The following is a 16,815-nucleotide window of genomic DNA, read 5'->3' as shown; positions in this document are numbered from 1 at the left end:
AACAATGGAAATGTGCCAGTGGAGACAACCACTTCACATACTTCATGGAAAAGTGCACTTTCAGCTGAAAGTGTTATTTGTACTTTTCATGTAAGATTTCCACAACAAAACCAAAAAAACCAACAACAACAAAAAACCCAAACAAACAAACAATAAGAAAATAAAGGAAGAAGAAGATAGATTTCTTTTGGAGGACCTGGCAATATTTCTTACATCTTTTCTTCACAAGAAAGACTTCTTTCTTTCCCCTGGACAAAAATGCCAATATTCTACTCTGTTATCTACAAAGATCACAAGGCTGGATTATTCCCAAGATACCTTACTGAGGAGCAGGCTTACTCAGTTTGCTACAGATTTTCCCAGAGAGTAACAAAATCCTCAACAAATAATAAAAACTATTGCTCGAAGATGAAAAAAAGCTGTGCAATGACAGAGATGCTGCTTAATTAAACCAGGTCACTTTCCCTGAAGTCTGAACAGTTTCCCTGGTTTCTTGGCAATAACTGGCCACATCATGAAAACTTACTTTCATTTTGGTACCTCTATACCAGCACTTTTTAAAGACATCAGCTGTTCTGGAAAGGAAGAATTTTCTGCAGTGATACACACCCTTTTTTCTGCTGCATGAGCCTGATGTATCAGTAAAACACTCTACACACACAGTGAGAACACTGAAAGTTGAAGCAATCCTTATTTCCAATGGTTTGCTCCCATCTTTCACTATGTGCTTTTCCAAGCAAATACATCTCCTGCACAGATGGTTAACATACTATGTTAGTAGAAGCCTTATTAGCCTAAGTTAGGAAGTTGGTTTAAAAAAAAAAAAAATACACACCACAGACACATGTAACCACAACACAGACACCTTAGATGATTAGACCAAAGTTACTCTGCAAGGTTTTCTCAGTTAAAAGAATAGTGTTTGATTTCACTGACATCACCTGGGGTATTTGCGTAACATCAGCAAACGAAGACGATCTTTAGCCTCCTCAATGTTGAGTGGTGGCCTTTGGGAAAGAGTGGAGTCATGTTCCAATCTGCTACAGAGATTCTGGAGTTTTATTAGGAGCCCTGCTTTGTCCTGTTTCCCAACAGAGATCCAGTGCACTCCTCCTGGAAAGCAATCTAACAAGAAAAGAAATATTAATCATGCTATACATTTTAAATAATTTTAAATATTTAATAGCAACTTACAGTAGGATGTCAACATTAATTAAAATGCAAACCTGTAGTCTATTGCAAGCCATCCTTGCAACTCTCCTAGAAGACCACTACTGTTTATTTTTAAAGGAACAGACTCTATAGGGCAAGCACCCCCAGAAATTTCACACCATCACTGATGCTGTCCTTCCTTTCTACGTGTCTTCCTGCCTGTCCCCCCACAGCCCCTTCTGCATCCATCTTTCTGCTAGTCTAACTTAGTCTTAATTTATATTTTTAACCCTGTAGCACTGCAGGACCTCAGAGTTTGGGGTGTAAAAATGATCCTGAAATGGTGATCAAGAAGACATCTAGAAGAGTCAGGTGTAGCAGAGGATGCTATAGTATTTATCCTTAAAAAAATTTTTAATGCCAACTCCTACTTTCTCCTCCTAGTGTCCTATGCAGGGGAAAAAAAATAAAACAGAAAAAATGCTATTAAATGGTTTTATCTATGATCTGCTTTAAGGTAAGGCAATACTAATCACCCACAAACACCTACCACTATTAAAATATATGCAAAAGTCAGAGCAAGATTTTTTTAAACTCACATAGCAAGGAGAGGAGTCTGAGGACTTTACAAGCAATGCCCAAAAGGAGTATAACTAGACACATTATTTGCACTAACAGAAATAATACTTTCAAATTAATTAAGGATGCATCTACTCTCATAAACCAAAGCAGATTCTAAGGTGAAAAGCTATTCAAAACTTTCTTCTACAAACTAATAAAATACTTAGTGGTCCTAGAGCACTAAAGGGTGATGAGAGTTGTATGTTGCCAGCCAGTACTTCAGAATCACCTAAGAAATTTAGGAATCTAAATCACTTTCAAGAAGACACATAATATATGCACCATATAAGTCCAATATGCATATACCTATAGTGATTTTTATTAAAATACAGATGTTTTTCTCAAAGTACCTTCCAAGAGCTGAGGATCCCTTAAAGCTTCTGCTGTTAAAACAGTCTTCCCACAGCCTGCCATTCCATAAACTGTGACCCAGCCTGGATCACTTCCCAGGCAGTACAGTTTCTTTTTAATAGCATCTACCAGTTTTGGCCGAGTGACAAACACAACTGGTCTCTGGGGAACGCCTCCTTCGCAGAGAATGGTCTTCACTAAAGTTAAGAACAAGAAACATCAAAATAAAAAGTGAGTTTTAAATGTGATGCCTGTTCAAACCCAACCAAACAACTCTTCACCCAAAATAACCAGTTGTCTCCCTCCCCACATCATGTCCCATAAAAATGCCCTCAAAAAATACTACTTTTTAGAAATAAATTGCTTAGCAGGCAACTAGCCCCCTGCTTAAAATAGCATTCAAATTAATAACGGCATGAGGAAATCTTGTTACATTAATCCCTAGAAGGAAAAAGATAATTAACAGCTCCTGTGGAAACTGTGGCAAACACAGGAGCTCAACATTACTACCCCCAACAATCAAGTCACTTTCTCAGCCAGAAGGTACCACACTGTGGATGCAGCAGAAAAGAAAGGATGCTGTGTAAGGCCTTTCCTTGGCACTTAGCAGCACAGCACTAGGGTACAAGCAAACCTTCCACTGCTTTAAGCTGAGATAGCACAACTTGAAATAGAAGAGGTAAAGCATTACAGGAAAGGAAATGTGCACTTCATCTGTCCACTTTGTGGCCATATGGGTGACATAACTGATAAACTTTGATTATCTAAGATATACTTAAACTCCACACGCCTTTGACACTCATTAAATGTAGAGTGGCAGTAAATATGACAATTAGTCATATGCAGTTAGAAGGTTCTTCCCATTAGAAACTACAAGTTTTATTTCATGTCAGTTCAAAGAGATGATACCAATGACAACACAGGTAGAAGCTAGGAACTTATATAGGGTAACTAAAAGACCTGCTGCAAAGAATTTAGCAACCTAATAATTAGATCAACTATTGGAATATAGGTTGAGAGATTACAGATTATTATTATTATCTGCAAGATTAATATCTGAATTTTGGAGGCTACAAGTTTTTCTGTTAGATTCAACTTCTTTAATACATACAAATTAGAGTCTTTTTTTCACTTACAACAAAAATGATACAAAATAGAGAAAACCATGACAGCTTCAAGTCTCCTGCCTTTTAAAATAACATTATTTAATATGAACACTGTCAAGATGACCTATAAAAGCTGTAACTGTTGTAACTCTCCTGCCATATTAAGTAGATGAAATACAGACAGTGACCACTGCAGTACCAAAACAAGCAAATGCACCAACTGCTCCTTTTTCACTGGAACAGGTATTACCAGTCACTTTCTAAGGAATATAAAAGACAATTTGTCTTCACACTCAAGCACAGGGATCACTGTAGTTACACTGACCATAGGAAGTCATTCCATCCATTGAACTCTTTCTGTTACCAGATGAAATGGCAGGGATGCCATCCTGAAGAAGTGCAGCAAGATCTCTGTACCCTTCATGAAGCAGTGCATTATAAAAGGATCTATATGAATTATTATCTTTTGTAAGAATAATGTTGATTAGCATAGCTGCTCGCTCCTTCCGTGTATTCTAAAAAAAAAATAATAGAAGAGGTATTATACAAAACTAAGAGACCTTAGAAATCATTTAATCAATCTGCAAATTACAGACAATTTATAGTTACAGAAACTTAAGTTACAGAAGTTTACAGCCTTTAACTTACAAAGCCCTTAACTCAACTTTATAAAGCTGTGTGCTAGGCATGCACTTTAGAATTTGATGAATCCAGGAATTAGATAGTCAGAAATTACTATTTTTAAAAAGGATGGTAAAATATGTGAGTAGACTAGGAAGGTAAATAGCAGTGAGAGATGATTCTACCTGCTGCTTCACTCTCTCCTCCTCCTGTAATGTTAGTACTTCGTCAGAAATCATACGGTCCATTATATAAGAAGTCTTGATGTCATTTTCCAGTGCTTGACGATTCATAAGCAAATAGTTTCTGCTCCTGATATCCATATTTCTGCAGTGCGAAAAAGAAGGGGGTGGGGGGAAGAAGGGAAGGAAGTCAAGTCAGAACAGGAACATAACTTACAAGCACAAGGATAGAAGTTTTAAAACAGCTTATGGATTTTGGTGTTAAAGTCAAAAAGAGTGGCAAAGCATCTGCTAATTCTGAAAACACAAATTCTTTTCCCCATTCCTATGAATTTATGCTTATGAACGCTTTCAGAACTACAAAACCACAGACTACGAGCTTGTCACATACTACGAACTTGCTAAATGTCTCTACGGAAAGGTCTTCTCCCCACCCACAACATCCCTCAATTTTTTTAAGCCCTTGGATCATGCGATTGGGACAACAGGATGAGAAAGAGGACTGGTCTCATTGCACGGGATAAACGCATTGCTGTCTGCAAGTTCCAGACTCCATACAAGGACACTGAGATCCCGACATATGATGGAAGAGGGAGCACCCAACACTGCCACTGACTGCGCTACACCTTCCTTTGTCAGCATCTGACAGCGACTCCAAACTTGCGTTCTTCCTCCCTGTCATAAAAACCCAAATATCTGTAGACAACAACAGGTGAAAACTATTGCCTGCAGCGTAAAGGTTTTGCAGAACTGATCAGCTGCCCCGGAGAGCCCCAATCGATCAGCACTCTCCGATCACACTGTGCCAGGAAGGCTCCATAAACAAGTTCAAACTCCTCCACAGAGCAGCTATGCAGCTCACCTTCCCCGGCACTCTCCTGCAGGAGCTGGGCAGAGTTACAACACCTGCCTTTGGATAAGCCTGTGATGGAGTGCCTCTTCCCTACTGACAGAATTTCCTATTTTCTCTGAAAATTACCGAGTTAGGAAAGCCTTCCACCCTCCCTTTATCGCACGGCCCCGCGGAGCGAGCGGGACGCCAAAGCTCCCGGCCCAAAACCGAGTAATGTTAACAATAACAATAACGTCACACGTGAAGCAAATACAATAGAAATCGCTCCGCAACACCCGAAACAAAGGGTTAACTCACACAGTGCTGCTGCTGCCAGAAACGGAACAGAAACAGGTTTCTGCTGAACGAAACAGAGCCCGAAGCGCTCAGCGCGCCGCCAGCCCCTACCCGGCCCGGGGAACCCTTGGCGGCCCGGCCCGGTCCGTCCGTGCGCCTCCGCCTCGCCGCTCACCTGCGGGCAGCGCGGAGCCCGCCAGCCACCGGGCCCCGCCGTGCCCCGAGGCGAGCCGCTGCCCCTGGGCACCGCCAGCGCTTCCTCCTTCCGGCCGCGGGGCGGGGCAGGCCCGGCACGGCCCGCTCTCTGTCTGCCCGGCACGGCCCGCTCTCTGCCTGCTCTCTGCCCGGCCCGGCCCGGCCGCCGCTGAACAAAGCCCCGCTCCCGCTCCCGCTCCCGCGCCGGCGCGGAGCCGCCGAGCCGCGGCTGTGTGTGCCGGGATCATCCGCCTGCCCTGGCGGCGGAGCGGGGGCGGGCGGGCCCCGGACGTGGCGCACCGGGCGGCGATGCGCCAGCCGCGGGCAGGGGAGGAGCCGCGGGGCCTGTAAACGTGGTGCCTGAGAACGGGGTGCCTGCGGGGCTGGGCGGCCCTGCCCGACTGCTTCCCGCAGCTGAGCCGAGCAGGCGGTACGGGCAGCGCCCCAGGGACGGGGAGCGGGCTGGCTGGGAGCCCCGCGGCGGAGGGGATGTGGAGGCGCCCTGGGGCGGACGGGACAGCCGGTCACTCGGGGATGGAGGGGACAGCCGGTCACTCGGGGATGGAGGGGACAGCCGGTCACTCTGGGGATGGAGGGGACAGCCGGTCACTCGGGGATGGAGGGGACAGCCGGTCACTCTGGGGAGCGCAGGGGACAGCCGGTCACTCGGGGGATGGATGGGACAGCCGGTCACTCGGGGGATGGAGGGGACAGCCGGTCACTCTGGGGATGGAGGGGACAGCCGGTCACTCGGGCTCTGCGGCCCCAGCGCGTTTGGGGTCCGGGAGGGTCGCTGGGGAGCTGCGGCTCATCTCTGCACTGCCGCCCTTTCAAAACAGAGCCTTGCTTTTCTGTGTTAAACTCCTTTCCTAACTGCTGTTCAGAACTCCTTTTTTTCTTCCATACTGCAAGCTCAGTGCATGTTTCCCAGTACTGTGACTCAAACATCTCTAAGCTACCTGCATGACAGATTAGATTTTAAACAATGCGTTTCACCCTTGTATGTGACTATGTAAGTTTCTCCAAATATTTATGTTTTGATATGTGGCTCAGCGGCAATGCTGCAAAGTGACCCAAAAAACCAGCACGACAGTTCGGTCTCAAATTATGCTAAAGCAACTCCGCCAAGGATCTAGTGTGTTTCAAGCAGTATGAAAGATTTTAGGCTTAAAAACTACTCTCTGTACTTCCACTTGATTGGTTAAAATATGAGCTGGAGATGCATATTGCTTCAGTCTATTCTGAGCTTAATTTTATCAAGAAGTTATAGTTTTTCTTTATTCTAGAGGCATGATTTAATGAATCTTCTGAATTTTTCTATAATGACTTTTTATTAAATGATCTTTGTGATTTTACAGATGACATGAAGTCATTACAAGAAAACTATTTCTAAGTTAAAGCTTAATTTGCGATTTGATTTTTAAAATTGAAAAAATAACTTTCCCCTTTTAGTGTGGTGTAGGTAATAATTATATTTTTAAAAATCTACAAGTAAAATGCAAGTTCATCACCAAAACTCCTGATGAACTTGTGGCAGTCATCAGCTACAAAAAGGAATATGCTTTTAGTCCTTGTGATTTTAAATATATGTTTGAAATAGCTTATTCTACAGCAGATTAAATATTTCTGGGAAGGTGAAATTAGCTTAAGCTTGAAAAGTCAGTTCAGCTGGAGAAAATATGAAAGCAGTGCTCTGTAATATAGAAAGCCAATGCAAGTATTATGATACTTTACGAAAGTTCACATAACCAGGAAGCATAGTAAACACCAAAAGAAACATTCTTGGGGGTGTATTTGTGTACTTAAAGAGCACAAGTTTATGTTTGAGGATGTTTAAAAGTGAGAAGTAAGAATTAAAAACTAATCCTTTCTGTGGTTTTTTCCCTAGCTCTCTCCTTTGCTTCTGCTTTTTAAAACCACAAAATGTCTGAAGTTAAGCCAAGAAAAAAAGGTATTACTTCATCCAAGACCAATGAAGGTTCACAAAAGGCTGAGAAGCACAGTAATTATGGGAAGCTAGCAAGTCTCAGGACCAGCAATAATCAGAGTTCCTTTAGCATGGACTCACGGACAAGTTTGAGTATCATTTCCCTCGCCGTTTGCCTGGTGGTGACCTGGTAGGTAACTCTCTAAAGCAGATTTTAGTATTTTCTTTTGTGTACTGTAGGCTGTATGATTTATATATGACCAGTGTTTGGGCTAAGTGCCTACAGAAACTTGCTAAAGCCAGAAGGATCAAGGAAAGAGTAGCAGTATTCACAAGCACGGAAACATCAGTGTACAGTGAGTTACTGTACAGTGAGTTACTGTAGAAGCTCTGTCTGTTACATCATGTTGAAGGTGCCTTGCTCATGAATTCTAAATCCCTGCTTTGGAGACTACGTCTAACTGAAGAGCAAATTAGTCTGACAGAAAGTGCTTGTTTGGCAGGCAGTAAATAATTGGACAGAAGAAGTGAAATAGAGTTTTCTGTAAATAATTTGCTCAGCAGTGTGATAAACTGTTCATCAGGTGGAGTCTTTAATTAAAGGTCAAAACCTTTGTTAAAGATGTTTTAAAATATCTTAGCAACATCAGTACCTTAGTTACCTTAGCATGCAGTGTAAAAGCAAAGGCATCTATGGATGCTTCCTTGTTTTCCTGCTTCTTTTGGGAGATAACTGCAGTACCAAGACAGATCAACTTCATTAAATCCTCTATTTCTGTCACGTATTAATCTAGCAAATTCTGTGAATACAAATCCCTCCAGTAACAATCTGCTGTGAATCAGGTTCTGGAACACTTAATATATGCTAATTAAGTAGTTGTATTTTCTCTTTATTTACTTGCAATTTGCAGGTTTCTATTTCAGCAGTCAGGTCAATTTGCTGATCTGGAAAGAAAGTACAATTTCTTGCAGCAAGAAGCTGAAAAAATCCTGGATGTGGGAAATAAAGTAAACTTAATTTCTGAAAAGGTAATCATTAAAATCTTATTTGGATAATCTTTGGTGAACATTTGTCATTGTTTTACTTCATTGTTATTTTGTTACTTTAACTGACTGTTTTAAAATAAGTTTTCATAATGTGTTTTACTTGCCCATGAATAGGCCTTTAGATACTATTTCATTTGACAAAGCATGTCAATCCATGCCATTATTCAAGTATGTGAATATAGTGGTTGTATCTCAGTATTATTTTTCAGAAACTAAACTATTTTTCAGAACTTAGATAGATATATGCATGTTTCATCCTACAGTCCTCTTTTGCATGTGATTCTAACATATATTGATTTGAGGAAAATTTACAGGTATTTCAATGTGGCAGACCTGTTCTAGTAATATGAAGACATAATAAAGTGATAGATAAGAAAATATGATAGTAACAAAAAAAATATTAACGTGTGACATTATCAAGTCGAAAAGCTGTGCTGGCTGCCAAATTATCCCTGATACCTTATAGATAATGATGATAGCATGGCATGGCTCATGCCAGTGATTTTGTTTCAGCACTGATCTCAGAATAATGTCATTTATACATGATGTAATTTGGATATTTATATGCTACACTTCAGATTGCAAAATCTTGCATGGGATTTACTGTATTTTGGACACAAAAAAACCCCAAACACGGAAAACAAGCGATTGAAAGAAAATTGCATATATTCTATAGAAATTCAACAATAGATATACCATTTATCCATGATTTTTTCATGCCAGGTTAATCAACAATATTTTAAAGATCAAACATGGAAACACATCATGGAGGAGTTTTGTAACAAGTACAGTGGCTTTTAAGGGACTTTATTTTCTCTTAGATAAAAGGAAATTATTTTCTATTCTTACTTTTGTGAAGTAGACACAGACATTGTTTTGTGTTGTAAATGCAGCTTGAGTCTTCTGAAAGTATCCTACGAGAAGCTGCCTCATCCATCTCTGTGATGACTGAGTTTGGGCAGGAAGTATCTTCTCTTCATAACATCATAAATGATATTCAGAACAATGAACAGACTCTGTCTTTAAAGATGCAGAGCATTAATGAGAAGTTCCAAAGTGTTACAAATTCCTGGACAAGAAGCTTGGATGAAATGAACACAAATGCCAGTGGTTTAAAATCTGAAGCAAAGTTCATACATACAGAAGTTACTTCCAAAATTAATGAAGTTGACCAAAGAATTAAATCCCTTTCAGAAAGAGTAAGAGATCTGGAAGACAGTACAGCCAGAAATATTAGAACACTAAAAAAGCAAGAAGATGATGAATTCTCTAGAGTCGAACAAAAGTTGGACTTGGATGCAAAGGTGGTTGAAAAGCTGGAAGAAGAACAGAATAGTCTGGTAGCCAAGGACACAGACCTGAATCAGAAACTTGCAAACTGTGAACCTAAAATTGAGGAGTGCAAGACCCATTTGCCAACAATTGAAAATGCTATTCACTCTATTCTTAGATTGTCGAGTGAATTGCTTGGTATGGAGAAAAAGATACAGGACTTGAAGACACAGCTGTACACTGTGGAAAATGACATGTTGAAAACTGTTTCTGATACAGCAGCAGTGCAGAAGGTTCTTGAAGGCCTACAGTCCAATGGCAGCTTGTTCAAAGTGCAGCATGACATAGCTGCACTAGAAACAGTGCCTGACATAACAGTAGCTTCAAGAGCAAGAGAAATAACTTCAGAAAGCTTGAACTTAGAAAATGACCAGAACGGGGATAAGTGATTTTGGACTTAGGTTTTTCATTGATGAAAAAGCACTATTTTATAAATAATGTGATTTCAACATATGTCAAGGATAGCTGAGATACTGTCATTGATCTAAAGAGACTTTGGATCAGCCTGAAAGGCTGAGAAAGAGGCTGGAGAGCAAGATAGGTATACTGTGTTAAAGAAGGAAAGGAATATTTTCTTAAATTAAGGATTATTTTCAGCTTATTTATTAAAAGGTCCTTTTTCTTAAAAATTATTTGAAGCAAGGTATTTAGATTTAAGGGGGGAAAAGATAATATTTTTAGTTTATATTTAGTTTTCACTACTTAGTTTCTTTTGTTGTTACTTTTTGTATTATTTTCCAAGGACTTGTAACACAATGAACAATTAATCACTTATTTCTCAGTAGAGATACATGTACCTTGCTTTTAATGTATTGTACACAATAATGGTTTTGTGCTGCAGGAAAGCACTGAGTACATTTTCAACAGCTGAAGCCTAGATACAGCACCCTCACAGAAGACACTGGTAAAGTACCCCCTACTCAGGACCTTGTCTTGTGCTGGTATTTATAAGCAGCTGGTATTTACATAGCAACTAGTGTTACCATTTACTTGTTTGACCCCACGGAACTACCCTCCTCAGACTTCATTCCCAGCCTTTTCTAACTTCCTAAAATCACTGGCATTCTTTTGTTCTGCCATTCAAGTCACTGAACTACACACAGACTGAAGTTCTTATTAACGGATACTCCTTTTAGATTCTTCTTCCATCATTTAATTTACATGTTTGGCATCATCAGTCACTGTATTAGTTTGGGAGTTGGGGTTTTTTTGGTGGGGTGTTTTGGTGCTTTAGAAACAAATTTTAACCTTTTCTTCTGGATGATGTTTTTTGTTAGGCATTACATGTCATGTCTGGTATTGCTTTGCATTTCAAAGGAAAACAGATTAACAGTATGACTGACATTGTTTCCTGAAGTTTGCTGAACCAAGAGCTGCAAAAGCAATTAATGAAATCAGTGGAGTTATGTGCTTGGGGGCAGGGAATATCTAGTTTATCCATAGATCTACTTACACACGATGTACTACCTAATAGGCCTGACAGCTGTTTATTGAAATTTGGATCTCAGGGACAACATAAATAGTTTGCAGACTTATTGTCTTGATAATTTTGTATTTCTCAGGAAAGGAGATTGCTTAGTAGAAAGAGTATAAACCCATAACATTTATGACTTAATCAAACTTAAATTATTCTGGTTTTGTACATTCATTTCTCTAGAACTCCACTGAAAAATCTTCACTAAACAGGTAACACTGCCCGTTCAAGAAACTATCAAACCAGTGTTTATCAATGTTACAAAGCTGTATCAGTTTCATATATTTATTGCTTATGTATAAGTTTGTGTCTGTTAACAGTCATAGTCAAAATAAAAATATATTGTAGTGAATTTCCCTGTTCTGCTGCATAATCTAATTCAAAACAAACTGCTCCTCCAGGAAGGGTACAGAGTAAATACTTCAGTGTTCCATGTCCTATTAGGGAAAAACTATTATATAAAGAAATGTATTTTAAATACTTTTCACAAGTGTGTTCCAGTTCTAGTGTTTCTGCTTCACAACTTTTTGGGGCAGGGAGGCTCGATTGCCAGTGGTATGTTCCCTAATTTAATGTCTTTCATCAACCTCAACCCTATTGAAAGCTGAATATACAGGAGATCGAACATGAAATCCTCATCCTTAGAGGGCATTCAGTAGGAAACAAGCACAACTTTCCACAGCCTAAATTTTGGTCTTTTGCTTTTGAGCAAACAGTTCTGAGCTATTTGGGGAAGAGCAGCACTACTGAAGAGTTAAAAATATTTGTTTCTTTGATGACATTTTTACTATTAGTATCCAGAAAAGGATTAGCATGAGACTAATTTTAGCCTCTTAGAATGTGTTTCTGTTTGCCTGTTTGGTGGTATTTTTCTTTCCCAGTTCTATTTTGACTTACTGGGGATTGAACAGGATAGTATCACTCAGGTAATTTCCTTTTTTCCTCTCAAGTTTGAAAACAAGAACCAATCATACAAAAAGAAAAATAAAAAAGTGACCTAGCAAATCCAGACAAAAATCCAGCAGTATCATGAGTTTTCCTTCACTAAAGTAGCTTTTATGGAGATTTAAAACAAAAATTCCTATACATGGAAGAAGATTCCATTTGCTGACTTATGTTTTCAGAGGTCACCTTGGAAAGTCATATTGTACCTTACTGTAATTTTTTGTTGTAACAGAAAAAGCAGTAACATTTGTTATGTGTACTGATGAGAATTTTTTTTGTTGTGTCGCAACCCAAGTTGATTTCCCAGAGACAGGGTTTGTACTCAAATGTCAGAATAGTAAGGTATTTAAGTATAGCTTGAATTTTGACATTGAGTTGTTAAGCTAGAAATATTTTTGTATCCCTCTAGTGTGAAAAGACTTGGAACTTAATGGGACAGCTGGAAGATCTTCAAATAATATCTCACATTAAACATCTGCAGGAAGATATTTATACAATGAAAACATGGTCTAGCAGCATAATTAAAAAACAAGAAGAACTGGAGAAGAATTTAACAAGCCTTTTTCATGCAGTTTCAAGTGCTGAACAGAATGCAGCTTCTGTAGCAAAAAATGTAACATTGACAATTGTGACAGTAAAAACTGACATAAGGCGCATCTCAGGCCTGGTCTCGGAAATGACTGCTCTGACAGATTCTTTGCAAACACTAGAAGATAAAGTAGAAAAAGGTGAAAAGACAACAGTCAAAAATATAGGCGACCTCCTTACCAGTAGCATTGACCGAAGTACAAAAATACAAAGCCTGGCATCCAGTAATGCCAAAAAAATCGAGCAAATTAAGACAGCAATGTCTGAGTTAAGGAGTGAGTTTAACAAGCATTCCGATAGACTTTTGAATCTTGAAGGTGACAGAGCAAAAGTTCTGAAGACAGTTACATTTGCAAATGATTTAAAACCCAAGATGTACAAAGTGAAAAAGGAATTTGCCATCTTGGAGCCCTTAATAAATGACCTAACACTGAGAATAGGAAGATTAGTGGAGGAGGTGTTGCGACGGGAGAAGGAAATTGTTTTGCTGAATGAGAAATTGGCCAATCTAACAAGAGTTCAAACACAGATCAAGGATGTGAAAGATGAAATAACCAAGATTTCAGACATGAACTGATCACTGAAAGGCCACTGCCTAAAGAATAGTGTTTGAGGAGTGTTAACTCTATCATGTATAGGACTGAGAAGACCAACAATATTTAAAGGCTTCATTTAGAAGCACACCTAAATCTGAAATTTGCCCTATTTCTTTGAAAAGGACAGGAAAAAGTCATACTTATTTCAAGGAAGAAATTATAATGTGAACAAAAAACATATCTCACTGCATGTATTTGTCTATCTGAAGAATGACAGATGCTGTATTTAATAAATGGCTTGGTTTGTACAATAAAGCAGTGTTAAAGCGTGAAATTATGTTCTTAGCCTTAGAGCTTGCATTCATGAAGAAAGCAGGACCCAAGAATGACAGATCTCCAGTTTCCTGCTCCAAAGGAAGGAATGAAATTGTTGTTTCCACCTCAACAAGAGGCAGTCAAACAGCAGTAGCACTTTGTCGGAATATATTCGCTCAATGATTTTTGTAAACTAGTTTATTTTTTTAATATTTAATGAAGTAAATGCAGTGAAGCAAGAAATGCTCAGAAATACTGCTGATGCCTTGCAAAAAGTTTGTCACACATTTAGATGGAATAATTTGTATAAAGCTTTGTATGAGACTTTATAATTGTAAATCAAAATTATTGTGCAACACTGTTCTGTCTTTAAAACACAAAACTCTCTACAGAGACAATGCTCTGAAAGACCTGATGCTGCTGATGGCTTTGTCCAAGTGTCACGGTGTGTGCACATGAATCCTAACAGTGTTACTCATTCATTATTTCTCAGACTGTAAAATACTACAGTGAGCAGCAGAAATAGCAAAGAGGAGCTACCTAAGTCCCAAAAAGCCACTGGTGTGAGCTACTGGCACTGTTTCTGTGATGAAGAACTGATCAGAGACATTTGAAAATGCAGTAGGCAGTAACAAGGTAGTGGGAATGGGTTTAGCAGAGGAAGGTAGAGAAGGTAAGTGCATTAAATAGGAATAAAAATACTATAAAGATCAATTAGAAGCAATACAGCATCTCTAAAAGTCCCTGCAAATGAAATTATATCAAATTTAAGTATACAGTAAAGCCTCTATAACTTCTCAGTTGGCCATACCTGAATGTCTTGCTACTACTGGACTCTTGATGATATGGAAGATAAAAGTATTCTTCTCCCTCACTATTCTCATTCAGCATTCCACATCTTCTGGTCTGCTTCATGTTGCTGGTCTTCTGTACCTTCTTTGCTTCATTTGCCCACAGCCTTGAATGCGTTTAGTTTTCCTCTTTTTGGTATAGGTCCATTCCTACCTCCCCCTTTCTTCTACCCACTTCCAGCCCACCTGACCAACAGCAAGAATAAACCTGTCAAGAGACAAGTTTTCCTAGAAAGCATCCACAGATACTGCACTAACCCCTGTCCCTTTGCTCTTCCTCACAATTCTTAAGTGAGCCCCTGAAAAGAACCAAATGGCATTTGAAGGAGGCAGAAAAATTAAAGAACAGCCGTGCTGAAGCATGCATTGTGTATCATAGCTGAAACAATGTATGTACACAGGCACATACCCTTTAGGAGTTTGGGGGTAACATAATAAATATATCTTGAATTAAATGCATCACAGGCCACAGTAATGTTGTTTACTTTGTTTTCAGCTTTATGAATGTATCATTTGTGGTCAGAAACCCAGAAGAATCTGGAGGGGCAGAACTGGAGAACAGGTAGAGCACCATCTCCACAAGTGATGTGGAAAATACATTCCAGCTGTGCAGTTAATCTGAGCAGCCTTGACACAGCAGGGAGGTCTGTCTGCATGAAGAGTCCACTCTCTCCTTGGAACAGTAACCAGAAAATAAGCCAGGATAAAGAACTGTGGATTTCACTTTCAACCTCCAAATTCTAGAACACATGCCCCAGTGAAAAGCCAAATGCTGTGCATGGTCTCCAAGGGAAATTAAGCATGCATCTCTACTGTACTAAAATATGGAAGTTTTATACTAACTTTGTAATTGCACTGCCCTAAGGAGAGAGGCAGAGAGCTCTTTCTACAGTGGAAAAGGTGAGCAAAACATGCAGACTGCTAACCTTGCCTCCTTGTTTTAGTACTGTCAGTGGTGGGGAGAGCATCTGCTCAGTAAAACTACAACCCCTTAGTTAATTTCTAGGGTCATGCAGTGATACTCCTCCAATTTTATCAAATAATTGAGATATTCAGGTAATAATGAAGATTAAAGCTATGCAACTTTAAACAGATCATCCCATGGAGCCCAACCTGTAGTGATATTCAGGCCATCTTTGCTTTTAATTTAGTTTATAGGTACAAAAATGGCCAATTAATATTCTTGTCAGCAACTTGTAAGGAAAAAAACGACCCAAAAGCCAGCAACAGCACTAAGTGATCACTGATGAAAAACTACATGAGCAAAGTAATCCCAAAACATTGAAATCTACTGACACCAGAACATCACTGCTCAGCCAAGAACTTCCTGCTAGCAGTATCTTTCTCCCCAGCACTGAGTTACAAAAAAAGGTATTCTGTTACAAGGCCATGCAGCTATTAAGCTCATCTACCCAAGGTACTCGTATTTGCTATAAAAAAGCAGGATGTTTATTGTTTTCACTGTGAACTACATCATTTCTATGTAGAAATGTAAATGAATTACAACTATTTGTATTATTACAGCCCATTTTAAAATGATATGCAACAAACATTTCCGCGAGTATCAGTAAGTGTCAGCACATTTCATCTGTAGTACAACCTGATACAAACACCGTGTGCGAATGCAGTTGTTATTCCGAATTTTTATATATGCTATGCTTTACACCAGAAAGCTCATCTCAGCTCCAAAACCAGCAAGAAAGGATATTGTCTCCTTCATAAAATATACACAAGCAGCATATACATAATCCACGTTTTACAAAGCACTTTGGGGTTTAGTGATGGGGTCTGGAGTTATCAGAGTTCAAACTGGAGTACCCTTTTTGATACAGCACTTTCCTTGCAATGGGAGTGCAAATCCATCAAAAGCACCACTGCTCCATCTCAACCTTTGGAAAATGTACCAGGCATTAAGCACGAAGCAATTATCAATGACAAAGTTGACCTTTTAAATGCATTTTAATACTACATTTTTCCCACTGAAGCTTATTTAAAATACCAGCAGGTGACCCTTTAAGCAACACCCTTTCCAGACAAGCATCTGAACAATCCTATGGCTGAATGTCAATGAAGCCAGCAGCTGCAACGCAATTCTCTCCCCCTCTTGGGTTTTCCACTGAAACCCAACACTGCCAAGGAGCACTAAGTGTATTTTCCCTTTCTCAGTTACGGACGGGAACTGCTGGCTGCTCCTGATCTTTAGCTCAGATCTACCTAGATAAAATTATGTACGCATCTTTAAAACATAGTTTCAGGTCTACCCTTGAGCAATGAGAAAATGGATTTAAGATTCTCTTATGATTGTACGCATTTGTAACAACTGTGCAACACTGACCCAATCCTAGAGAAAAATTGTGCGATTTTGCTCCACATATAGAATGAAAGTCTTGAGAAATTTAGCTCAGCACTAGATTGCTTGACAGACTACCTCACTGCATGAGCC

The 16,815-nt window shown here is 39.5% G+C and overlaps 2 protein-coding genes across 4 annotated transcripts in view; one reads left to right on the top strand and one right to left on the bottom strand.

Annotated features, from left to right (window-relative positions):
* The window catches only part of APAF1 (apoptotic peptidase activating factor 1), a 30,663-nt gene extending 25,070 nt beyond the window's left edge, over positions 1-5,593 (bottom strand). Inside the window, exons 1-5 of one of the 2 annotated variants that reach the window (XM_085047075.1) lie at positions 5,338-5,593; positions 4,037-4,178; positions 3,556-3,745; positions 2,124-2,321; positions 942-1,125 (exon numbers count right to left, since the gene is read on the bottom strand). In XM_085047075.1, coding sequence (XP_084903201.1) covers positions 942-1,125; positions 2,124-2,321; positions 3,556-3,745; positions 4,037-4,174 — 710 coding nt within the window. In that variant the 5' untranslated portion in view covers positions 4,175-4,178; positions 5,338-5,593. The other variant, XM_085047074.1, reaches the window with a different exon arrangement.
* A 482-nt stretch (positions 5,594-6,075) lies between these two features.
* Positions 6,076-13,521, top strand: IKBIP (IKBKB interacting protein). Of its 2 annotated transcripts, XM_085047047.1 has the most exons (4): positions 6,076-6,369; positions 7,246-7,474; positions 8,196-8,313; positions 9,225-11,489. In XM_085047047.1, the coding sequence occupies exons 2-4, from the start codon at positions 7,281-7,283 to the stop codon at positions 10,050-10,052; spliced, it is 1,140 nt and encodes a 379-aa protein (XP_084903173.1). In that variant the 5' UTR covers positions 6,076-6,369; positions 7,246-7,280; the 3' UTR covers positions 10,053-11,489. The 2 variants fall into 2 exon arrangements, with proteins under 2 accessions (XP_084903173.1, XP_084903179.1); XM_085047053.1 differs by lacking the exons at positions 6,076-6,369; positions 9,225-11,489 and adding an exon at positions 12,492-13,521 and having other exon boundaries at positions 6,852-7,474.
* Positions 13,522-16,815: the final 3,294 nt, after the last annotated feature.

This window comes from Lichenostomus cassidix, chromosome 1Aa (assembly GCF_008360975.1).
Source record: "Lichenostomus cassidix isolate B80296 chromosome 1Aa, HeHo_3.0, whole genome shotgun sequence".
In the NCBI taxonomy this organism is placed as follows: Eukaryota; Metazoa; Chordata; class Aves; order Passeriformes; family Meliphagidae; genus Lichenostomus; species Lichenostomus cassidix.
Note: the sequence above shows the minus strand (reverse complement) of the source record. Positions and strands in the feature narration are given on the sequence as shown.